This window comes from Acomys russatus, chromosome 30 (assembly GCF_903995435.1).
Source record: "Acomys russatus chromosome 30, mAcoRus1.1, whole genome shotgun sequence".
NCBI lineage: Eukaryota > Metazoa > Chordata > Mammalia > Rodentia > Muridae > Acomys > Acomys russatus.
This window is the reverse complement of record NC_067166.1, coordinates 26,311,562-26,338,398: the sequence shown is the minus strand read 5'-3', so window position 1 is coordinate 26,338,398 and position 26,837 is coordinate 26,311,562. Positions and strand designations below refer to the sequence as shown.

General features: G+C 40.0%; 1 protein-coding gene across 7 annotated transcripts in view; it reads left to right on the top strand.

Annotated features, from left to right (window-relative positions):
• The window catches only part of Ssbp2 (single stranded DNA binding protein 2), a 249,109-nt gene that overhangs the window by 74,497 nt on the left and 147,775 nt on the right, over positions 1-26,837 (top strand). For 4 of the 7 annotated variants that reach the window (XM_051172516.1, XM_051172515.1, XM_051172513.1 and 1 more), the window contains exons 2-3: positions 5,926-5,998; positions 17,200-17,261. In XM_051172516.1, the coding sequence (XP_051028473.1) occupies positions 5,926-5,998; positions 17,200-17,261 (135 nt within the window). Of the gene's footprint in view, positions 1-5,925; positions 5,999-17,199; positions 17,262-17,763; positions 17,828-26,837 lie in introns of those variants that run through there. The other 3 variants (XM_051172519.1, XM_051172518.1, XM_051172517.1) reach the window with 2 other exon arrangements.

Genomic DNA, 26,837 nt, shown 5'->3' with positions numbered 1-26,837 from the left:
TATTGTTTGATGCGTTAGTGCCTGAATCCAGAGGCATCAATCAAGAATGAGCACGAAGTGAAGACACAAAGCAAAATTCAAACAGTGAGAATCAGGGTATGATGTCTTTGCAACAATCTGTTGAACTCTCGAAGAGCTGATCCTAATCAGTCACAAAAGGGCAGGGGACACTTAAGAACGGCTTTCCAGTACTTATGTGAAGTGCGTGTTTGGGATCCCTTTAAAGAGGGTTGCAAGTCCTCACTCTGTTGGTTTACAGTTTTGTAAAAGAATCTATTCTTTAATGCTTTTCTGGTAATTGACACTGAGATTTAAGGTCTAAGCATGCAAAGCGAGATTTAAAAAAAAATAGACTACTCAGGACGTTTATAAAATATCCTTCAGAAAAGTCTACCATCCTTGAGAGTCTCTAATCTTCCTTCATTGCCTTTTAAAAGGGAATCAAAAAGAAAAATAGAAGTTGTTTGTTCCTTTTAAAGATTTTTAAAAATTAAAAATAACAAAACACATGAAGTAAATATATAGCAATGAACCAATTACTTTTTAATTGTCTTTTTATGTAGAAATTTGAAATCAACAGGAAGGCATTACCTCCATTATGTCCGCATGGTGGAACTGTTCATTATCCTATTGAAACCAAATGTTAAAAAATATTTTATTAACTCTGGGAATTTTCATGCATTTTAGTGATATTTACCCCATCTCCTCCCAAACACCTCCCATATTTACCTTTGCCTCCCTCACAACCTTGTGTTCTCTTTTTAAATAACTCATCAACTTCCCTTTGAGCTGCCATTCACCCATGGACTTAGAGCTACCCACTGCGATGCAGTTGGCTTACCAGGGGCCACACCCTTTCAGAAAGTTAATTCTCTCCCCCAGAAACTACCATCTGCCCACAGATCCTCAGACATGGTGGTTGTGAACCCCTAGAATGTTGACTCGCTTAGCCGTGTGCAGGCAGCCAAAGTTGCTGTGAATTCATGAGCGAAGCACTCTTGTCATGCCTAGGAAACATGATTTTACTCTGGTTCTTCCTGGCCTCTGGCGCTTATAATCTTTCTGTCCTCTTTTCCATGATGATCCGTTGTAAGCAATGTGATAGATGTTCTATTTGTGGCTGAGCACTCCACTGACTTGTGTTTTTCTGTACTTGAAATTGTGGGTTTCTACATTAACCAGCATCCATTACACAAACATTATTCTCATGGGGCATGGGACCTGAACAATCTATGAGTTGAGAGTTGCAAATTCATAGGGCAGTTGGATGCTATGACCATTTAGCAGAGAAATATTAGTAGATTCATCGCTGGGACCTGTATGACCCCTACCCACCCCGACCCCCAACTATGAGTTCTTGCACACAGTTACAGTAGCAAGCATGTGTTTCCGTGGGTGGAATGGGCCTTAAATCCAGTTAGAAAGTAGTTGGTTGACCCGTAACATTCGTGTCACCATTGTATCCATGTGCATGTCTTTTCCCTACTAGGCTTCATAGCACCTTCTCTAGGACTATGAAAATCAGTTAGCAGGATGAAAGTTGTTGTTTTTTTGTTTTGTTTTGTGTGGTCTATACCACTTGATTTTTACATGTTTTGTAACCAGTATACATAGCAAGGAGACCAAATCTTCAGTGCTCTGAGGAGATGTTGTGTTAGAATTGGTACCTAAGAAAAAAACTTACACTGACCTTGAATGCCTTGAGAGGACAAAACCTAATAACTCTTTAAGTGCCATACGTATGCCTGATCTAAAAGAGCCATTCATTTATTCATTCACTCAAAAGTATTTGCTGGATACTACTCTTAAGGCACTGGAAGTAGACAAACAAAGTCATTATGATCGTGCTAGTTTAATTGTATGAGATTAGGGGCAGTTTTTCTTTACTGTTTTCTTTTTTTCTTTTCCTGAAGCTGTAATTTGTATGGCCTCTGCCTAGTTATAAATCTATAATACAAAACCCAAATAGTTTAAAAATTACAAATAACAATTCTTTACATTTCAGGCTTTGTTTATTTGCATAATTTTCCTTGATAAATAAAAGGCAGTCAAATGGAAACATAATCATTTGTCATCACTGAGTTAAAATGAAGTGAAAGATAGTTTAAAGAGATTTGACTCATAAATCCTTGATAGGAGTTTTCATCATTGTGTCTGGTGACACTATTCATCAGAGTAGTGTCAAGAATAAAGGAACTTAGGTCTACCTGCTGCAGTGGCCTTTTACGACAAAACTTTTTTTTTGTATGTTTAAATTGTTTTAAGTCATTAAATACTCATTTTGTGTATTAGGAAAAGTACTTAAACCTCTGAAAGACCAGAAAAAGAAAGCTAAAATGTTAGTTTAAAAGTTTATACCTTTCAAATATTAGTAAATTCAGTATTGCTAAAAATTACCCTGTTTGGTAAAACGATCTAAATTTTTTCCTGTGGCTCTTATGTTTGATGATCTTGGTTGTGATTTACCTGGGCAGGTGGAGAAAGTCACTTTCCACTTCTTGAAATGTCCAACTTCATTGTAGAATCCTTTTCCCAGAGCTGTCCTGGCTGTTTTTACGTAAGTTTGACACAGGCTAGAGTCATCTGAAAGGAGGGGAGTTCAGCTGAGAAAGTGCCTCCCTGAGAGGAGGCATTTTTTACTCAGTGATTGATGGGGGAAGGCCCAGCCCTTTGTGGGTGGTGCTATCCCAGGGCTGGTGTCCTGAGTTCTTTAAGAAAGCAGCCCTGAATAAGCATAAGAGCAAGCCCCCTTCCATGGACTCTGCTTCAGCTCCTGCTTCCAATTCCTGCCCTGTTTGGGTCCCTCCTGTGCTGACTTCCTTCAGCGATGGACGGTGATGTGGAAGTGTGAGCCAAGGAAACCCTTCCCTTCCCGGCGTGTTTTGATCATGGTGTTACAGCTAAGACAGCTTTCAGAGAATCTTATTTTAGTGTTTTCAGTGCTGTTGTTGTGAAGAGCTATTGGGAGGCACTGACCCTCTGTATCCACTGCTAACAGCTCCTGCTGCTCCTGTGTGTAGGCTTTTCAAGAGCAGGAGGCACTAGTATCCAGTGCATGGCTTAGTTATACATAACTGGGGATTAGCCAGTCAAAAATTAAAACAGTAATTATTCAGAAATAATGGAGGGAAAATGCTCTGCATTGGACAGATTGAGGAAACAGACTCAAAGAAACTTTTTTTTCTTAAAAACTTGAACACAAGAACCGTAAAAGCAGATGGTCAAAGTGAATTTAACTTTGGATGCAGTGAGTGTAAAGGACTGGAGAAACAGTTGTACCCTGTCCTTCCTTGTCTCCTCTTTACAAGCCCATCATGCCCCTCTGCTTCCTCCTGTCTCCTTCAAAATCCTCACACTTGGTGGAACATCCTTTTCCTGCAGCCTTGGACATAGGCCCTGTCCCCTGCCTAGTGGATACTGGTGGGCTTTAAACCCAGGGCTTTACAAGCCATAAGGGATTGTATGAAATTACAGACAGTTTCTTCTCACGTAGCAGTTGGGCATCTGGCCACGCGCGGGCAGTTTTGAGGCGTCACATCCACCCAGAAAAAAATACTCCATTCCTCCCTTCTCAAAGTAAAATTCACCAGCATAGTCCGTGAGTCATATGATTGTGCGGCTCATGGAGAAGCAGGGTGTGTAGGGTGTGTGGGTTCAGTGGCTGTTCAGAGTCACTAGCAAGGATGTTTGTGTAAACAGCAGGCCCATGACAATGGTTGTATTCCCTGTGGTTGTGCTCAGGGTGAGCCACACTTCCATTGTGAAAGAAGCTGCCGTGCTCCTCATGCATGGTAGGTAGGAGTGCTAAGCAGTGGCCTTCCTAAGAGTGTCCCTCTCATTCGCACTTACATTATATACTCTCTGCCACTGACATGCGTTTATCTGTGAGAAGTTCTGTGAATGTTGACTTGGTGGTGCTTAGTGGTTCTCAGTAAAATACTTGTTGATTTTGAAGTGGAGAAATAATTAAATGGACAGAACAACTTCATTTGCATAGGAATTTTTTTTTTGTGTGTGTGTGACAGATGCTTGGCGTGTTTCACAGGAATGAGGAACATTATCACTTTTGTAAATGCATCAATCTTTAATAATCAGAATTCCCTTGCAAGAAAAGTGGCGTAGCCATACAGAGTTGTGGTTATTGTTACATTGCATTATTTACGGTAAACCAGGCTCAATATTGGTAAATATGCTGCAGGTGGAAACTGAGCTGTTGTGAGATATCTGGGCAATCTGTCCAAGATATCATTAAAATACTGCCTCAGACTCACTCGGTTTGTGAATAATATTTTTAACAGCTCAACTGAAATTGAGCTGCATGGTACAGTTTAAAAAATCTGAAGCCACAAGATAAGCAGAGCAGTAATAAATGTATACAACACGCTCAACATTCTGTATGTGAGTAATAAATCTATAGATAATTTTGTCTAACCTTTAAGCTGTTAATCCCAAAATGACTACATATTAAGTTGGAAATTTGCCTAATGCCAGGTTAGCTGTGAATATGAATACCATATAAACTAAAATATTAATTCATCTAGTAATCAAACCTAAAGATTAAGTAGAAGGTAAAAGCTTCTAAACAAGTGTTAAATTGATACTATATACAAGTTTTGAGCTGGGTGTATACATAGGTGGGTTAACAAAAACTGAAAAAAGCCAGGGTAATAAAATCTAATCAATTAATTTACCTATTTACCAATGAGATAAATTTTACCTTAAAATGGAACTTATTAACTGTTAAGTTTTGGTTTTAAACTATTGCTTATGTTAAGTATAACAAAGAGAATGTTTAGATAAGTGAGATGGTTGAAGAAAAACATTATGTTTTTTTTTTTTAATTGCACTAGTACCCATATAACTCAATTATAATACAAGGTTTACTTCTAATGCTTTGAATGTGCTACCAAGCACATTAGATTAAATCATGGTCATGACAATTGCTAGTCTACTTTGTCCCAAGAGTACACATCTTAGGTACAGCAGATAGATATGACTCTATACAAAGACAAGGTCTGAAAAAAAAAAACCCCAGAGACATGCAGAATATAGCATTTAAAAAGGTTTTCATTACTTTAAAGATTCATTGACACTGAGATAGGTTAACTCCTGGCAATACCCAGCCTACCTCAAAGAAGATGATGAGCATCAAAGAACCTCCTTATGGAGATGGCTTCAAATATGGCAAACAAGCCACTGAGCAAAAGGTCCTCATTTCTACTACAGACAGAATTCTAGCCCAAAAGGGGGGGGGGCGGGGCGGGGAGGCAGGCTTGGAAGCAGGCAGAGTCGATAGCCACAGGATAAGCAAGTCCTCAATAGTTTCCTGCCCCACAAATATGTCTGTCAGATATATTGGGCCAGAAGGCTGAAGAAGATGCTCCAACATTATATAGAATTTTGGGTGACTATTCAGGTAGAAAACTGTCTCTGTCATCTTTTCATTTGGAAAGCTAGTAACCTGCACTCCGGATACTCAGATAATCAAGTTTACTCCTTCTCAAGTCTCTGAGGGAGTTGAAGACCAGGTAGTTTTATAATGGAGCTTAATTGTTTAGGGGTTAAGATGTATTTAGGTCTAGATAGGTGTTCTAAGTTGCTAATGACAAGATGTGATGGAGATTGATTTAAATACACCAAAGAGGAAAGATGTCTTTTTCAAGGCTGTCAAATACAAATAGCCAAAAACACTAAGAATGTAACATTTATATAATTCCTGATTGTGTCACAGTCCTTCTTGCCATAGGTAATCTAGGCATTCGTATAATTAAATTTCTTTCTGAATAGAAGCATATACTCACTGAAAGGTTGTGGGCAAAGCTTTATTTTCTGTCACTATCCGTGTGCAAGTATCCTTGACGTAGAATGATATGTAGAAACAGCGTAACTGTCACCCTCTCAGCGAATGTCTCATCTGTTTTCCAGGTTAGCGCTCTACGTGTATGAATATCTGCTCCATGTAGGAGCTCAGAAATCGGCCCAAACATTTTTATCAGAGGTATGTTTTATGAATTTTCTGCATTATGTTTGCTATATAAATGAATGAGAAATATACTAGTGTGATGGTTTGTAAAGTTGCATGTAATAAGCGCTTAGGTATCATTTTGCATGAGACAGTCTTGTAGATTTTATGTAAGCACTTTCAGCATAACTAAGTGCTTTTCCTGTGCAACTCAATAACATTCTAGTAAACTTTCTAAGTATTTGATTCCCTCAGAAAGTTATCTCAGCCCTGCAATAATAACCAAGAAAGCAAACTTGCTTTAGATGCTTCCTCTGGGTCTGAGGAGAAGGCTCAGTTAGTTTAAACTCCAGGACACACACCTCACTTTGATTAGGCTGTGCGTTTCTGTTTCCAATGGTGGTGAAGACAGGCAGATAGCTCCTGCGTGCTCACAGGCCAACAGCCCTACTCATATTTCAGGCCACAGAGAAGGTGGATGGGGGCCAGCGAGACGGCTCTTTGGGTAAAAGTTCTTGTCAGCATGCCTGATGATCTGAGTTTGATCCTGAGGACAAGAGTCTCCCTGTAAGTTGTCCTCTGAGCTCCACACAAAAGCCATGGCACTCATTAGTGCTGGGACACGTGAGCGTGTGAGCATGCACACGCATACAAACATGCACGTCCACACACATTAAGCCTTCTTCCTCTACATATTTCTAAGAATATGTTATGTTAGCATTATTTACGAGTATTGATAATGTGGATCTGTTTGTTTTTATTCTACATGAATAAGAGTCGATTATTTTGAAATATTTTTGATAATCTGATCTCAAGTTCTGGACATTCTCTCTCTCCTCCTTCCCTGTTGAGTTTCGAATTTGTTGTTGGAAACAGGCTGATCTCAAACTTGCCATCACGCCTGCCTCAGCCTCCCGAGTGCTGGGTTTACACACAAGTGCCTGTGCCTCCCACTCCTTTTCCAGCTCTGGATCTGAGCTCTCTTCCAACAGGACTCTGTTTTTCTTCTCCAGTCTACTTTATGATAAGGATAGTGAAGGCGCTGATTTCTGTTCCTTAGCAGGCACATCATGTACCATGGTTTATTACATTTATCATTTTAAGTTCTTATAAGAAATTTGCAAGACACATCGCTTTTTTGCTGTTTTATTAACGGGAACATGATTAACTCAGGGTCACACGGGTTAGTGAGTTATGGAAGAAGAATTCAAATTGTCCACGTTATTTCCAGGGCCACTGGTCTACACTCGCGTGTGCAGGAGTTCCATTGCTGATACTGTTTTGTATGAGTGGTGGCTTTTTTTTCTTTGCTATCCAAAAACTTCAGACATTGACACACAGAATAACCCTGTTTTGTGGCTATTCTAATTCAAACCACTGCAAATACCAAATGAGTAAATCGAAGACACCAAAAGATTAGAAGATCTCCCACGTTCATCGATTGCCAGTGTCAGTATAGTGACAAACAGCTGTGTTACCAAGAATGACAAAATTCTTCAGAAAAAGGAATGTTAAACCTCACACAAGAGCATATAAACCCCTAGATTGTCAGAACAATCTTGAGAGAAAAAAAAAAAAGAACAATGCTGGAAGTATTAAAGCCTATAATCTCAAGTTCTCTTATAGGTCTGTGATAACAGAAACAGCATGGTGCTGGGACCCAAACACATATGTAGATCCATGAAATACAACGCCCCAAAATTAAACCCCTAAAGCTACAGCCACTCTTGTTTGACAGTCATGTAAAAAACATACATTGAAGAACAGGAAGTCTATCAAAAAAATAGTGCTGGTAAAACCGAATCCATACATAGGGGAATGAAACTAGTTTCCTTACTCTGCCAGTGCATCAAAGACCTTGATGTGAGAGTTGAAACGCTGCTGTATGGAAGGGCCGGGAAGACATAGATAAAGATTTTCTATAAAACCCTAAAGCGCAGGAAATAACACCGAAGCACTGCCCAATGGTATTGCGTGAAATGAAAGAGCCACTGTATAGTAAACATTGAAGTGAAAAGGCATTCTACAGCAGAAGAGCTCCTTGCCAGCTGTACATCTGACAGGAGACTAACATGTAGGGTGCATGAAGAACTCGAGAGCTCAACACCAAATGATTCCCCAAACACCTCAACCAATAATGAGATGAGTATCTCAGAAGATGAAGAAGCACAGATGGCCAGTACTCACAGGAAACTGCCTCATGCTAATTAACCAGGGAGTGCATGCAGAACTACCCGGAAGTGCCAGCTCACCCTGTGGTGGCTACAGACAAATTCAGAATTCTGGTGAGCATGTGGGTAAAGGGAGCCCTTAGACACTGCTAATGGAAATGCAGATTAGTTCAGTCACTATAGAAATGATCATGGAAGCTTCCTCAGAACTCAATACAGAACTATTGACCCACTGTACCCCGTTCTGGGTCTGTGCCTGTAGAACTCAGTGCACCACAAATATACTTGTATTTTCATGTTTATTGCAATACTAATTGTTACAGCCAAATTATTTAGGTGTACATAAATAGAGGGATACATAAAAAAGATGGTAATATGTAGAGTGAAGCTTTAGTCAGTCATACAGAAGAATATAATTGTTATTTTCTGGAAAATAGATGCAACTTGAGATGATCATACTGAATAATATAAACCAAACTAAAAAGGTAAATATCATGTTTTCTCTCATTTGCAGATCCAGACTTCGTGTAGTTTATAAAGAAGTGTACATACATACACACACACACACACACACACACACACACACACACACACACACTCATACTCACACTCACATATACCATTAAAGTAGAAGGGAGGCTGGGTAAGGGAGTAGACTGGGTTGGAGTGGGGTGGAGGATCTGGTTAAAGCGCATGAAATACCTGAGAGAAACTGTTATGACGCCAGCACTGTGTACAGTGAATGTGCACCAGCAGAGAGGAGGGGAAGGAGGGGGTCCAAACAAAGGATGGTTTATCCTTAGTTGTAGAATTATTTACATATAAAATTATGTGTATATCTTTATAATTGATTAAAATATTAGAAATGCATTTTCTTGAGTGTCTTGAACTCAGAAACAGGAGCCTGGAATATATATTACATTGCTGAGCACATGCTCGAGTTCTTGGTAATTTCAGCTGGTTGTATTTCAATACCTTTCTCTTTACTCCCTCACATCCTAAGTGTCTGCAATAGCTAAGTGTTTGGTGTGTGCACCATGAGGCTTTCTCTTCTGGGCAATGCTCAGTGTTATAATCCTTTGCTGAAACTCCCTCCTCCTCTTATGGACCTAAAGAAGTAAGATGTCAGCACTCACTAGGAAGGCTTTCTCGGGGCTGTCTTTAGGATGTTCCTGCAGCCTGCAGGGTCCACACAGGAAGAGCATTTACTGTAGAAGTTCTCACACCATCTTCCTGATGAACGAGCCTATGGAAGTTTCAAGTAAAAGGATAACATCACTGGGCCTGTACTTTGGTATCCATGTTACCTTGACCCTTGACTACAGAGAGGACAGAGAGAGGAGAGAAATGCCTGAAGGTGTAGTGCTTTAGAGCTCTGCCCCCCTACTTAGAGTTGCTCTCTCTCTTATTTCATTTGAAACACTCACAAAGTTAGAGGATGCTCATTGTGGACTGACTTTTTAACCAGTTCAGGTGTGTATGACTGCTCACGTCTATCAGTCCTCCCTACTCTATTCCCGGATTGTTCCCTCACTCAGAATTGTTACCCAAGAAATGTAAAAAATCTCAGAATGACTTATCTGGGTTGAGTATTTTGATAAAGAAATGGTTGAAATAGTTGCTTCCATCTAATGTTTTCACCCAGGTCTAAGGCGAAGTAGCCACCACCTTACATTTTCAAGTTCCCCTTCAGGACCAGTGAGACTGTGGATGGGCACGATGTTAGTGAGTTCTCTGAGTCAGGATTACGGAGTAAGAAAGTGGGAAGTCATGCAAACTATAACTAAAGGAGACTAAGACATGTTATTTCCAGAATCCCACCCCTAAGTACAGAGAGCTGAATGTACGAAGGTCAACTGGAACTGAGCCATAGGTAAACTACGAGTACCAGCATGCTTTGAGGGTATTTATTTGTTTATGTTGCCTTGTTTTGGTTTTAGTTTTTGATACTGAATATTGCCAACATCCCTGGCTGGCCTAGTGTTTGCCACATAGCTGAGGTAGGCTTCAAACTCTGGAAATTCTCCTGTTTCAGTCAACTGAGTGCTAGGTTTATAGATGTGAGCCACCATGCCTAGTGGCTACCAATACATCTAATAAGAAAAACCAAGAAGAGACTTTATACCCTATGAGCATATACAGGGGAAGGAGGTTCCCCTCAGTCACAGTCATAGGGGAGGGGAGTAAGGGGAAAGCGGGAGGGAGGGAGGAATGGGATAACAATTGAGATGTAATATGAATAAATTAATAAAATATATTTTAAAAAGGGTGAAAAGTTAAATATATGTATATTAGTTTTTTGTTTTTTTTACACACATTTTTATTATACATACTGTTCACTGCTTTGGTTTGCCTGCTGTTGTTGTTATTTGTCTCAGATTTAGAAACTTGGGTTTTATTGATTAAAAATTCATAATCCTCCTTTTATGGCTGTAGACTATTTTATTCAGTGAAATGCTCCATGATCTATTACATTTTATGAAGCCCACTATAGGTGGGTATTTGGGTTATTTCCTATACTTTGCAAATGCAAAAAATTGCTTAAGTAGAAAATATAAAAATGTAATGTATAAAAATGTTACACACTTTACAATTTTTATTTATTTATTTTGCAAAGTTCCAGGGAGAGGAATATTTCTTAAATTTTAAATGGGAGACCCTTAAAAACCTGACAAACAGTAAATGGGCCCTCACCTTAGAAAAATATATATTGCCTTTTTTTTTTTTTTTTTTTTTTTTTTTTTTGCAGCTGTCAAATGCTCACTAATCCTGTAACCCAGTTCTTGACCCAGATTTAAAAATCTGTGGTATAAAAACAGTAACCAGACATGGTTGAAAGGCTTTTTTTTTTATTGCTAATATTAATTTTCTAATTTTCCTCAAATGAAAATGGATTGTATTTTTATACACACACACACACACACACACACACACACACACACACACTTCAAAGCCAATCCTTTTTTTTTTTTTTTTTTTATGGAATGTTTAATTGGTCTTGTGAGATAAATTCTCTAAGCAGCAAACTTTACCTGATCATGCTTATGGGATGATTCATAGGAGTCCTGTTATATGAGATAGCAGGGATGTAATGTGTACTTGTACCGTAAGCCAGGTCTTACATCTCTTAACGTGTATTTTGTTCGTGAATCAGTGTTTGGTTCTTAGCTTATGTAGAAATGCTAGAATATATAATAGAGCTGGCATAATCGCAGACAAGGCCCTCAAATCCAAAATACAGCAGAAGTAAAGTAAAGGTCTTGAGAATGATATGAAGTTATAGTTGAGTAGAGAGTAGAGCTGGTCCTGTGGTGGTATGAAAAAAAGTGATGATATTTGAAAAGGAAACTGCATCAGAGAAGGTAAATATTTATTGGGACTGGAACAGCGGGAGATGTGAAGCCCAGTAAAGCCAGGGAGCTTGCTAGCATAGATGTTATCCAAGCACAGAAACAGGCCCAGGGCCCACAGTGCGGCTTTCCGTGAACAGAACATACCCATTTAGAACAAATGTTTCTAGAATAGCAGCCAACGTGGCTACGTTCTGGTCATTTGCCAACACCACCACAGATTATTAACGGATGGTAGCTAAAACAACAAGATTTAAAGTGGAAATTTTCGTTCTGTTACTCCTTTCCAGAAGGTAGTTGTAAATTTGGTGTGATTTATTTACTATGCACATGGTCAGCTGTGCACGTGCGCATACCTTTGCTTTCAAACAGGACATTTTCCTATTGTGTATATAGCTCTCCTTTAACTTGCCAAGCTAGCAGAGCATGCCCTTTGCGTGGGGATGCAGCCTGTGCTCTGTAATGGCCTCACGCTGTTCTGGGAGCACAGGTATCACACTTTGCAGTACATTTGCGATTGCTGTTTCTTAGATTGTTTCTGATGTTTATTTTCCCTGACCCTTTTGGCCTTTGTGAGAGGATGTCATTCTCCCTGTGAGTAAGCAAGCTCTAGGTAGGCTAGTGATGGCTTGGAAATAGCAGGATCACTCACATGGAAGCCTTTCTGGCTTCAAGTGCTGTTCATTCAGTAACTGTGAAAGAAAGGCTTCTATGTCTGACAGGCCAAAGTCCAAGCTGCGTCTGGCACAGAACTGTAATTTCAAGTGGGAAAGTTGAACTCTAGTCACTCTCTAGTAAAACATTATTAGAGCAAGAGCAATGTGATGGATTTTGAGTTTCTTTAAGATGTAATGCTTTAATAACACATACAGATTACATTCAGGCTTCTTATAAAAGGCTGTATCAATAAAACACATACAGGTGGCTTCTCAGAGCGCAGCCATTCTGCAGCAGCTTCTGACTGGATGGACGTGCATGAAGGAGACTGGTACGCAGGGCGGGTGAGACCATGGGTCTAACCTCCAGTGCGCCTGGCACCAAGGCCTCCTGTAATTTAACCTTGTCTTGTTAATTAAGGCCTGGCTGTTGTATTTCATGAGCATAGTATGCAAAGCCAAGGTGAACTGGCATGAAGGATGAGGACAATCTTCTGAAAAACATGTAATTTCTAAGATTGGGTTAATTTCAGTGATCACAATATTAGTGTGTTCGGGGCACATTTGTGATCTTGTGTCCTTTCATGACGACTTCAGTAAAGATCCAGAGGTTTAGGCAAAACGATCTTTAAAGGCAAAAGATTGAGAGAGCAAGAAAATAGTTTAAGGCTAAATTGTATCTAGTAGGACTTAAGGGACTTATTTATCACCAACCTTAAGTAATATTCCTTAGTGTTTTTGAATCAAAGGATATAAAAATGAGTGTCTTAAATTATCAGATACAAGGAGACAAAAAAAAAAAAAAAAAAAACCCAACTTCTTCCTTGTTACTACGTAGGAAAATTAAAATTAAGATCTGTCTTACGTTTATATGATGTATTTGTGTTTATTGCTCACATTTAGTCTTCCGAACTTCATTGATTGCTCAAGTTTTTATTTAACCTTCTTAAGATTACTTTATGTATTTTTTAACTTTTAATAGTACAGTAGCTGTTTACTTTAAAATTCCAATTCATTTGCATATTACATACCTCAGAAATTTAGATTAAGGTGGCAAAACAAACAAAAATTTGCTTGCTGTCCACCTCTGCACATCACGGAGCCTCCACTCCGAAGCTGGGATCAGTTACAGTTTTTGGACTTACCCAGTATTTAAAAAAAACTATCAGAGTTGAAACTACAAAACTTGTTAGCTTTGTGTCCCCCTCTTTCATGACTCGTGTATTCCTTTATCTGCATCTAATCCTTCCTCCTCACCCAATGTGACCCCTTCTTTGCCTTCTTACTAAATGTTAAACTCTACTCACACCTACAGCTGTTTCCACTGTCAGCTGCATAGGATGGATTATCCATTATTTTTTCTTTCTGAATTTGGGTGACTTCATTTAACATTATACATAGTAAGTCCATTGATTTTTTTTTCTTGCAAATTTTGTGATTGGTTTCAGACCTGAATAATACTCATTTTTTTAAATCTGACATTTCTTTAGTTGAAGTAGAATTACATTACTCTCCTCTTTTCCTTTCTTTCTTTCAGCCCCTCATAGTTACCCACCCTGGAGCTCCCCAACTTCCCTCCCCACACTCTCACACTGAAGCCTCTTTTTCTTTGCTGTATGCGTCCACATGTTGACAGCTGTCTAGGAGTGTTTCATGTCCTTGCTGTAGTAAATAGAGCAGCAATAAACATAGCTGTCTGTCCAAATATCTCTGTGGAAGGAAAGAGAGTTCTCTGGACATACTCCCAGGAGTGGAATAACTGGGTCATATGGCAGTCCTATTTTTAATTTTTTGAGGAAACGCCAAGGTGATACCCATAATGGCTGTATTAGTTTGCCCTCCAACTAATCCAGGTGAATAAGGGCTTCTTTCCTCTACATCCTGGACAACACCTGTTGTGAGATTTCGTGATGACAGTAGCATTCTCACTGGGGTGAGATGGGATCTTGTAGTAGTTTCGTTTTGTCTTTCCTTGATGACTGTAGATAGTGAACACTTTGAAAATAGTTATTAGTCATTTGGCTTGTTTATTTGTTTTTGTTTTTGAGACCACTTGTTCACTGTCACTTCATTAACCCATTTCTTGACTGACCCTTTTAGTTTCTCGGTATTGAATTTCTTCAGGATTTTTGGGTCAAGTATGCATGTTAGCCCCCATCTGAAGTGTAGCTGGGGAAGACTTTTCCCCCATGCTATGGGCTATTTGCTCTGTTGATAGTTTCCTTTTAATGTCATGTAGTCCTGTCTGTGGATACTTGGGGCTCATTCATTCCTCTGTTAATGAAGTCTGATTCAGAAAGTTCTTGCCTTCCCCAATGTCTTCAACGGTGCTCCTAATGTTTTCTTCTATACGTTTCAGCATTTTAAGGATTGAAACTGAGTCTTGAAACTCCTTGATCTGCTCCCTGCTTACTCGCGTAGCTTCAGTACTCAGTACTTAGTACTTAGTGCTCAGTACTCAGTGCTCCCTCTTCCACCTTTTGTTCTTGCCCTAGCAGTATACTGGAACTCTCAGATATGTTACAGTCTTTCTTCTATATTGGTTTATAATTACCAAAACTAAGAGATTTTCCCCTCTAAGTCAGATTCCACTTATGTTTCTTAATCACAATAAGTATAAACCCTCCCATTAAAGTAGAAAGAAACCTGACTATATTCTCCAACGTGCTGACAAACAATAACGTGGGTGTTACCAGTCTGAGTAAGGTGCACCCAGCAGTGCAGCACCCTACAGCAAGGTCTGTAAATGGAGCACGGAGCAAAGATAGCATCTGCCAGGGACACTGGGAGCGAGGAGGAGGAATGTTCAGCCTCTCTGTCCTAGGCCAGAAGAACATGAAGGCAGCTGAGCACATGGGTGCTGTGGACCACCAGTCATGAAGACAGCTTTAACAACCACAGAAGGGTCATATGCATTTGTGTAGAATTTGGCCTTTTAAGAGATTTGCAAGTGTCACATTTTAGGAGGAATCTCAGGTTTTGGCTGCAGTTTTCCTTAGAAACGGTGTTGGTCCATGGATGTGGCAGTGGAGGGAGATGAGTGTTTAGATGTCCTCTTCCTCATCAGAGATATCTGGCTCTGTCTAGAACACATTTGCAATTAACCAGCCAGTTCCAGAAGGTTCCTTTTGAAATCAAGGAGGATGCCTGCAACGTTTCTGCTGTAATCTCCACATGTGCACTTAGTGGTCATTTTTACTTGGGCATTATAGAAGATGGGGCATGCAGAGAGGGGTACAACTTAACAAAATCCCAACTGCTAAGCTCCTCTGGGCAGCCTTCTGTTCCCTCTGCAGACTGGGTTTAAAGCCCGCCCTCCAAATGTTGCCACAGTGTGATGTCACTTATCTCCAAGCACAGTTACCACCTGCCCTACCAAGGGAAGCTTCTAAGGGCTGGGATTCTGTTCTGTCGTTGTTTTCATTACAACTAACCGTATTCTCTTCCCTGGCTGTATGTATGATATCCATGGAAGTATTTTACATTGTTCCAATTAATAAGCTAAATTTTGTTTAGTATAAACCTAAGCACTTAAGTGTTTCTGTGAGACATAACACTGGCTTTTTTGTATGGGTGAAAATAATGCTAGAGTAATTTTTTTGTGAGAAAGTTCTTCAGGGTCAAAGCCAAGGATCCAGCAGCTAACAGTTGCACTATGTCTGTATTGCCTATTTTAAGTGATGTACTAACCACCTTACTCCTCTCAGAACCCTTATAGGTAGGCGATTACCAGCATAGTTTATAGATGAGAACACAGAGCCAAAGGAGAGCATTAGCTTAACTTTTCCTTCCATCACATAGCAAGGTTGTAGAAATGCTAAACTTAATGCTTATCCTTCATTCTACTTAAAAGTAATGCAATTTAAATGTTCTTTCGTGAAGTGCTGTGGTGTGCTGGTATCAATCAGGATCCAGACATGCTAATTAAAAGCACACTAAAAGCATCAACAGAGAGAATGCATTGTTGGCAGATAACTAAACTGTTTGTTTAAAGAAAACATAGGAGGAACATTAAAGTCTCACACACACACACACACACACACACACACACACACACACACACACACACAGTTATTCATCTCCATGATCAATTATGAGGGCTGAAAGATCAAACTAAAGAGACTGTGATTACAAAAGTGTGGATAAGGGATTTTGCATAGCGGATTTTAAAAATTAACGTATTCAGATTATATCTCAATTGTTTTCTCCTCATTTTTTACCTCTGAGTAGAGAGAAAGCTCCCTGGCCTCAGTTGCTTTAGAAGGGTAGCCTCATGGAACTGGACTATAGCTCTTGAAGAAATGGTGTTGCACAAGTGTGTCTGCACATCTTAGAGGCCAGGAGGAAACTTGTCTGCTTGTGCTAGAAACAGGTGGAGCGGGCTGAGCTGCTGTCCTCACTGTTGGCTGCTGCTGCTGGTGTGAGCTGTCTTCCTCCTTTCCTACTTACACTCTCCTCCTAGCTTCTCTGTGTTTGTAAGAACTTAACAGCAAGGCAGTTAGTGAATGACTAAGGTAGGAAACACATTCTCAGCGGCAGTTTAGTTAATTAATGAACTGGCTGACAGATTCTTATGTGTGTGCGTGCACATGCAGTTATCATGTGGGGGAATGCGTGTAGCGTGGCATGCATTTAGAGACAGAAGGACAACTCTGTGCAGCTCCCTTCTGCTACTTTTAGATAGGTTCCTAGAACTGAACTCTGGTCGCCAGGCTTGCACAGAAAATGCTTTTACTGGCTTAGCCATTTCTCTGGTCCAAAGTCAGCTTCTTAAAGATCATGGACAGATAAACGTGGAACAGCAACACATGACAGCTTATCACTGAAGCTGTGGGAAGCAAATTCAGGACAGTCATGGTGGCATCTTCTCACACACCAGTCGGGTTCCTAGCCACTGTGTGAAGGCAGGCGTTGGAAAGTCTGAGCAAAGAACAACAGGAAAATGATGAAGAATCTAAAATCACTGCTTCATTTTAAACGAGGAAAACATTGTTTGGTAATATGTGCCAAGGAAAGTACTACAAGGAAAGGATTTAACATTTCTTCTTTGTTCATTTTAGATAAGATGGGAAAAAAACATCACACTGGGGGAGCCGCCAGGATTCCTACACTCTTGGTGGTGGTAAGTATCTTTTAATTTCAGTTGTATTTGATACTGCATTTCAGTAAGCTTTTTGTGAACCACCCTTCTTGCTTTGTTTTTTATTTTCTAAAGTTATGAACTAAAAGGTAGTATCTGAAATGAAAACAAACAAAACCTCAAGACCAACATTTCTGTGTTTAGTTAAAGGTATTACATTGAATCAAAATGGTGCTAGTATGTAGGATTCCAGCTGTGCTCCTTATATTCATGTTGGAGAGCTGCTGTAAGAAACACCACAGGTTGAATGGCATATACAGTGAAGCTTGCTCCCCCAGGTCTGCAGAGGACGCAGGTCCAAGGTCAGGGTGCTGTTAGATCAGCCCTCGAAGGAGGGATGTCCTGATGGCTTGTAGGCAGCACATCCTTGCATGGTGGTGAGGGAGAGGGAAGGCAAGCTATCCGTGTTTACTCTTAGAAGGGAACTAATCTCATCACGAGGGTCCTACCCTCATGATGTCAGCTAAATGTAATTATTTTCCAGAGACTCCACCTCAAAGTACCATCCCTCAGGGAGTCAGGACTTCAGCGTCTGAATTTGGAGAAGGTACAATTCATTCCATAGCAGTTTCCTTCCTTGTCTCGCTGTGGCAATGAGGATGACACTTTTTCTTGGCTCTTAACTTACTAACTAGCTATGAGATTGCTTTCTGTAAAGAGTGCTGAGAGTTGTCATGACACTAAATTAGTAACTAGGCAGTCATATGTGTTGGTATGCTAGCCACCCAATTTCTTCTTTTGAATGTCACTTCTTTTGGGAGCATTGTGGGTAGGAGATAGTGGTCCTAATCAACAATAGACTAGTTATGTCTTAAAGTAACAGCTGCTTATCTAACAAAGAGTTCATGAACATGAAGGCAGTGAAGTGGCTTTGTGTTGTCCTGACGTGGAAGAGCACATTCCTATGAACCAGTTTCTTCATACAGTGATCATCAGGTACTGAACTGTTCAAAGGGATTTTTAAAAAATTTGCCTTGGAGAAATGCTTCTTACACTTTATATATTTTTGTATTTCTGTCATATAGTGGAATCAAATTTTAAAAGTTCTATTTACTCATGAGGGTTTGAACAAACATCTCTTGGAAAACCTAGTAAAATGTATTCATTGCGTATTATCAATAAGCACTCAATAAGTGACTTGTATGTGCCATGCAGTATATTTGCTGTGGACATACACATTAGTGCCTTCTTATTAAAGTCTTTGGGGCAAGTAAATAATTCAATAGGCAACAAGAAAGAAGTGTCGTATGGGGCATATGCAAATTACTTTATAGACATTCACTATATGCATCAAGTGGAGGAGTTGCGATTTAAACCAAAGCCTTAAGTGTACAGATATATCCACTGAGATGTGGAGAAGCAGAAAATGGAAATGTTTTGATAAATTATACCCTCGGCGAGGATGTGGCGGTCAAGGGAAGAGAACGCATGGACTGTAGACAGAGTTGACGGAGTTCTGGGGTGTTGGAAATTGAGGTGATGGTGTGCTTAGGGATTGGGTTGCATTGGCAAACTGCGAGTTTGAGTATAGTTGTAGAGACAGTACCAAGCAGGTAAGTTTTTAGTTGGCAAGCAATCAGAGTAATCAGAAAATGTCAGTATACATCTTTGTAATGTTAGCTCCATAAAATGGAGAATGGATGGAACTAGAATAAATCCAGAAGCAACAGAGCACTTAGAAATATCTGCAGGGAAAGGTAGAGAGTGGTTTTGTGAGCCAGGGCTTAAGCAACATGGAGCAAATAAAGTGAGAGATGTAGCCAGTGGGACGCTGGTAGGGTTTGGTGGCAAGTCAAGCTTGCCACACATGCTGAGGAGCATATGCTTCCAACAGGATGTGTTGAACAGGCAGGCCAGTATGTGTCGTGTTCACCGGAGAGGAAGAAGAGTAAATGATGTCGTCTGTGAGTAAAGAGAGACGTACTCACCATTCAGAACACTGGCATTATTAGTTAGCATCTAAGGAAAAAGAGGAAGAGGAGGCTATGAAGAAGAAGAAGGCCCCTTAAAGGATGGAGGGAAAGCCAGCAAAGTTTGTGACAGGAAAGCCAAAACCAGGGAAGATTTTTTAGAAGAAAAATGATAGGTTGCTGATATCCTCTGTGCTGGGAAGGGAGAATAGCAAGAGGTAATGTGTTTTCTTAGGAGTCAGTGAAAGTTCCTCCAGCGAGTGCTGGATTGAGCGCGACTGAGAGCGTAAGGGGTAGATCCAGTGAGCCCATTCAAAGGCTTCCGCTGTGAGGAGAGCAGAGGGCCATACCTGGAAAAGTGTGTTTGTTCGACTGGGCAGGTTTTCGTTTCACATTGGAGAGTGCTAGCAGTTCTGATGCTCACACAGAGGAGTAGAGCTTGGTACTACAAGGGATCAGTAGAGGTGGAGGTCAGACAAGAGTGGATGATCACACACATACTTGGACATGAAAGAAGAGAAGTCCATCTCTGTTACTGTGAAATGACAGCGAGTGCAGGGATGTGTGTAGGTTTGATGATAAGGAACTCGGTTCTTCTTCTCTGACATGATAGGAGGACTTCTGCGAGGGGGCTGGGGTACTGATAGTGATAGTGTCTTTCTAGAAGGAAAAGCATTGGAAGTATTTATATATAGACCAAGGGTGGTGGGTGAGAAAATGAATGAAAGAGAGAAGAAGAAGAAGAAGAAGAAGAAGAAGAAGAAGAAGAAGAAGAAGAAGAAGAAGAAGGAGAAGAAGAAGAAGGAGAAGAAGAAGAAGAAGAAGAAGAAGAAGAAGAAGAAGAAGAAGGAGGAGGAGGAGGAGGAGGAGGAGGAGGAGGAGAAGAAGAAGAAGAAGAAGAAGAAGGAGAAAAGAGGTTGAGATTAGAAACAGAAAACCTTGTTGAAGGCCCAGTTAGTGCTGGTATATGTACAGTCATTGTGACACCAGTATATACAGATATATGTAGCTTTTCCGCAGCAGCAATTGATAGAACACATCTTTGAATAAACTAGGTTAACTGGGTTGGTCTGTCTCCATTTCTCTCTCTCTCTCTCTCTCTCTCTCTCTCTCTCTCTCTCTCTCTCTCTCTCTCTTTCATTACCTGTTGCCTTGGCCACTCATTTTCAGCATCTTTAAAGAAGGGAACAAAAGGCCTCTTTTAATGCCAGGCATATGGTTTCCTATTTATTCATCATCTTTTTAACTTCTCCCATAGAGGAATGTCTTAGTTGAAGTTCTGTGATACTAGAACCGCACTTGGTCAGTTGTGGTTGTGGGTTTCCCCTGTTTGTCTGTCACACACAGCAGGAACAGGTGCAGGCCTTTGTTTGAACACCGGTTCCTGTAATTGGACCAACGGTTCACTACAGTTGAGCAAGGTCATCATGCTGTTTTCTGGGTTTAAGGCTGGTCTCTTGTATAATGTTAAAAAAAAAAAAATCAAAATTTAATTTGATAAGTGAGGCCTTTAAAGGAGTCAGATCTATACATCCTTTCGTAGAGCTGAGTGCGGGGTCTTGTGCATCCTGAGAAGTGCTCTAGCACTGAGCTGTTCTTCAACCCCAACCTCTCAGCTGCCTTCTAGATGCCATCCAGTCTTCTCACCTGCTGGCACCTGTGTAGACAGGCTGCTGCTTATCACGCAGAGGAGCATAAAAAATCACCACAGGCATCTGTTCATCTTGGAGAAGCGTGTTAAAAGAATGGCTTCCAGTTTTTCTCTTATTTTATTTTTTATGCCTGTACATTTTTGCTAGTTCTTCAGTAAGTTAACCGAAATCTGCAGCATGTGGTCAGTACTAACTTCCTGCACACCCTGCCCTTCTTTGTACTTGACCTTAGCGTTCACATCAGCTATCAGAAGGAGCAGTGTTTAAGCCTGCTATTGTTCTTCCTTTTCTCTGACTCGGGGATTCAGAAGAACACCTTGACTTTAAACTTTCAATCAATTTGGAGATACCAAGTTAATATTAATAATTGGCAAATAAATATTTTAGACTGTTTGTTGAACTTAAAATATAGCATGTGAATATTTTAAATTTATTTTTATATTTCTCCCCATAAAACTATCAACATGCTCTTTTCAGCATTTGCTTCATACATGGGAGCCATCCATGTTTAATAATTTTGAAGTTAAGGGGGTCTTCTGAGAACTGACAAAAAGTTTTGATTTACTCTTCCAGAAAAATGCACGATTCATAAGCCTTCCTGGTCATTGTGAAACTTTAGTCAAGGGCTGCTTTCAAATCCAAAGATGCATGGCTGTCTTACCATAAGAGTTTAGAGCTGGCCTTGTAGTCTGTGGTCTGAGGAAGGAACCCTCAGGTACCTTTGACATTACCCAGTAACGCTGCTGGTGCTGGTGCTGTCCAGTCAAGTATTTGATACTTACAGTTCTGCCAATCAGTGGACCAGTTGAAATTTTATGGCTTCCTTTTAAAAAGGCTTTGAAATTGGAATTGTCTTTGTGTTTAAGCCTGTTTACCCAGTATGGAGGAAGTGAAAACTATACCACCCTCCAGAAAATCCGTGGTGGGCTGGATAAACAGGTCAAACAAAGCAGAAGTAAGTGTGTGGCTGCAATACAGATACAGGAGCAGCAGTCACGGACGTTGGAAGAATGAGAAAAGAAAGGCACTGCAGAGGACGTAAACTGAAGCTGACCTGAAAGGTAGTGAGGGAAAGTACCAAGGGCAAATAGTAGTTACTGGAGAATCTGAGGGGAAGTACCAAAGGCAAATAATAGTTACTAGAGAATCTCAAAACAGGGTCCACTGTACATTCAAGGAGTAACAGGTGGTTTGAACTAGTTGCTGTTGACATTGTAGTACTGGGAAAAGAGAGGATACACAACTGGAAAAAGAAAAATCAAACAAACAAACAAAAACTCACACAGAGACAAGGTTAGGAAGTTGTGGCATCTACAGAGGACTTTGGACTTCCTGCATGGACATTTTAAACAAAGTACATGTCGTGCTTAGTTATGGGCTTTCAGACAAGTCCTGGGCATCAGCATAGTACGCATTAAAGAGGATTGAGAACAGAGAGAGAGAGAGAGAGATTAGTATGCGGTGCTGCTTGTAATTGTTCAGCTGAAAAGTGATACGGAGAGAGAGAGCCCGGATAACAGTGTGTCATCATTTTGAGTTGAAATAACAGGTTTTTCACTTTAAGGTTTGAGAGATGGAATGGTCAGGATGCCGCTGATGAGGTTAAGAATACAGAGGACAATGGGCTTTAGAGAACAGAGCATGCGTTAGTTTGTTCAGGTTGAATTTTGAGATACTCAGTGTAAGATGCGTGTACAGAGTGAGAGACCTGGGTCTCTACTTCTGAGTTTGTACTTGTGAATAAATGTTCCTACTTCTTCCATTAATTTTAAAAATAAAAATGCTGCTGTTTGATGGCATAATTAAAAAATACTATGCATTTTAATTTAATAACATAAAAATAAACTACTATTTAAAGTAACTTTAGGTCTATACATTTATATTCTAAAATATATAACTGACTAATAAGATTATCATAACAACTTAGTTCATTTCACTTGGCAGCTGGAAATCAAGTCTTACAGTATGCTAGCACTTTAATGAGTTTATACTGTAATGAATGACATCAGATAATAGCTAAAATTATCCAAATACTTGGATGAAAATAGTGGCATTAGAAATCTTGAGCTGGCTTGCTAGAAAGGATGGTTGATGATTGATGGACTGGCCCTTTCTACTGCTGGTGTGACTTTCTAGGTAGTCAGGGAATTTCAACTGCTCAGTCAAGTCCATGTGAACTGAGCGTCATGTAAGACAGCTGAGGTAGTGCCCAGGACACAGAAAAGGGTATGGAGAGTGTGAAAGTAGAAGAAACCTGACAGCAAGATCAGACAACCAACCAACCAACTAACCAACCACCAATCAATCAACCAACCAACCAACCAACTAACCAAGACAGCCGAGTTAGTGCCCAGGACACAGAGAAGGGTGTGGAGAGTGTGTAAGTGGAAGAAACAGGACATCAAGATCAGACAACCAACTGATCAACCAACCAACCAACCAGGACAACTGGGGTAGTGTCTGGCACAGAGAGGGGTGTGGAGAGTGTGCAAATGGAAAAAAATCTTACAATAAGATCAACCAGCCAACCAACCGACCGTCTGACTGACCTACCAACCGACTGACCTACCAACTGACCAACCTACCTACCAACCAACCAACCAACCACCAGAGTTGTCATACCATAGAGAAAAAGCAGGCTTCAGTCTTGGAGAAGAAGAAAGGAATAGTGGAATGAGGAAAATTAACTGGAGAAAAACAAAACATGAAACATTGAAGGAATCATCAGTGAAACATAAAGAATTGGAAAGAAAAGGGAGACAAATTTTATTGATTTAATGTGAAACTTTTTTCTGATTGGGCTGGCTATAAGAAACTTGTTAGAATATTTTTTTAGTACTTTAAACATCTTACATGTATGTTTGCATATGTCATCATTTGAATCCTCATAAGCTCTGTAAAATAGATATAACTTTTTCCATTTTTATCAGAAGCCAAGCACCTTGATTTGTAATCAGAGCCCATTTCATTAACAGTTAATGTTTAGTTTTTAAAAAAATATCTGTTTATTTATTATTTTTATTATGTGTATATGTCTGTGGACATGAGCCAAGAGTGCTGGTACCTGTGGAGGCCAGAGGTGCTGGCTGAGTCCCTCTGTAGCTTCAGGAAGAGTCAATTGTGATCTACCTGATGCGGATACTGGGACCAACCTTGGGTCCCCTGCAAAGTAGGATGAGTTCTTAACTGCAAAGCCATCTCTTCAGCCTCAAGGGTTCTTCTTTTTTTTTTTTTTAATTGAAAAAAATTTCATCAACATATTCTTATCAGTTTCCCCCTCCCCATTCCCAGATTCTCTTCACCCACTCAACTCTACACCTTTTGTTTCTCCCTCTAGAAAACAAATGAGCAAACAAGATGTGAACAAAACACTTATTTATTTATTTATTTATTTATTTATTTATTTATTGGTTTGGTTCTTCTGTGTAGCTCTGGATGCCTTGTAACTCACTTTATAGACCAGACTGTCCTCAAACTCAGAGATCTACCTTCCTCTGCCTCTCAAGTGCTGGACTTAAAGATGGCCCTAAAACAGAATTTAAAAGACAAAGACAAAATAACAATGAGACCAACAACAAACCCCAACAAAATAAGAAACACACACATATACACAAAATCAATAAAAACAGAAAATCAGAAACCATAATTAATATACAAACAACAGAATGGTAAGACAAAAATAATGCCCAAAGTAATATGAGACAAAGTAGACTTTGTCTATAAAATACCATTTAGTTCATTTTGTGTTGGCTGTCTACAGCTGGGCATGTATGGGGCCCACTCCCAGTGAAATGCCATTGGAGAAAACGAAATTTTCCTTGGCAAACGTATGTTGTTGGAGATAACCCCTTGGTTAAGAGTGAGAACCCTGTCTGCTTAGGCCCTCTTAGTGCTGTGCTTCTGTCTGGCTTGAATCTGTGCTGGTGTAGCGTGTGCTACCACAGTCTCTCTGAGGTCATAAGCATCAGTTCTCTTGTGTCTTAAAAGACTGTTTCTTGTTTGTCAACTATATCCCCTCCGGCTCTTAGAATCTAGTACTCTGCTGGTGAGGCTTACCACTGAGGTTTTTGCTAAACTTCCTAAATTTCTCATCTCCAGCTTCATTTCAGTTTGCATTTTCTTTCATGATCCTGTTTCTACTTCATGTCTTGAACTGTTTTTCTTATCCCATTAAACTGTTTTTTCACACGACTCATTGAGAGATTTATTCATATAGTCTAGAAGGTCCTTGCACACATTCGTAGCTGTTATTTTGCTGTCCTTGTCCTACTCTGCAGCTGTTTTGCGGTTCTCGGGGCTTGGTAGCAGGGTTCTGGTGGATGCGTATTGCCTTGCTTTCCATGTCTGTGGCTTAACGATGGTGTCTAGGCAGTGATGACTGAGGTGACTCCAGGGGCTGACATCTGGTCTTGTCCTTTCCTGGGTTTCGGTTACCCTCTCTGGATCTTAGGATTATTAACTTTATAGACTCCTGGAGCTATCTTGTTTTCTTTTCTTTTCTTTTCTTTCTTTCTTTCTTTCTTTCTTTCTTTCTTTCTTTCTTTCTTTCTTTCTGTATTTATTAGATTACAACTCAATTGTTATCCCATCACTTGTATCTTCCCATTCCTCTCTCCCTCCCTCCTGCTTTCACCCTACTCCCCTCCCCTAGGTCTATGACCTAGGGCACCTCCTCCCCCACTATATGGACATAAGCTATCAAGTCTCATCTTGGTAGCCTGCTTATTCTTTCTTTGAGTGCCATCAGGCCTCCCCACCAAGAGGAGGTGGTCAAATATGGAGCACCAGAGTTCATGTCAGAGTCAGTCCCCACTCTTCACATAACTATGGAGAATGTCTTGTCCATTGGCTAGATCAGAGTAGGAGTTCGATATTTACTATTGTATTGTCCTTGGTTAGTGCAATAGTTTGCGCAAACACTCCTGGGCCCTGATCCACCGTCATGATGTTCTTGTAGGTTTCTAGGACCCTCTGGGTCCTTCTATTTCCCCACCTCCTATATTTGTCTTACCTAGAGTCACACACACACACACACACACACACACACACACACACAGAGAGAGAGAGAGAGAGAGAGAGAGAGAGAGAGAGAGAGAGAGAGAAAGAAGAAGAAGAAGAAGAAGAAGAAGAAGAAGAAGAAGAAGAAGAAGAAGAAGAAGAAGAAGAAGAAGAAGAAGAAGAAGAAGAAGAAGAAAAAGAATTTTTAAACATTTTTTTCCATTCATGAAGGATACAATAAAGAGCTTCTGGCTTCAATGTCCTAATTGTCTAAATTGTAAAATGAGACTATAAAAGTTAAGTATGTTGTCTCCTGTTCCTGAATCAAGCATGCAGCAGTGCTAAATGTGGGCTAGAACCATGTCCTTTCCTCTCCCTCTTGGTTGTTCCCAAATATTAGTGTGACAGTAATAGTGCTATATGGCCCATATTACTGATAGAACATGACTGAACCTTATAAAAAAGGTGAAGTTTTGAAATATAACTCCCACCTGTAGCTATTACAGCTCAACAAACAATTATAAAGTAGATGATGCCTTTTAAAACATGCTCTGAGGTTCTCCCTATTGGTTCTTACTTTTTTGTTTTAAGTTTCATGATTAGGTCTTAGATTCTTATAGACTTAACTATAAGTACAGTTTCTAAAATAAGTGAATACAGGTTCTAAAATAAAACACCTCATTTTATGAGCTTTCTTTGACATTTTTTCCTATCTTTTTGTAGCCTCCCTTGACTGTGTAATCTTTGACTTCATAGAGTAGACAGCATAAATGCATGTGTCCTGGTTTGCTTTCCCCGTTGCTGACCAATAGCAGCTTGGGGAGGAAAAGGTGTATTTGGCATACACTTTGGGTACCATCAGTCCACACCGGAATGGTCTGAGCAGTATCTCAGCAGGAACCGAGACCATGAAGGGATGCTACTTACTGGCTTGCTCCCCTCTGATTTGCTCAGTTATCTTCTTATTAGATTTAATTAAGAAAATGTCCTACAGACAT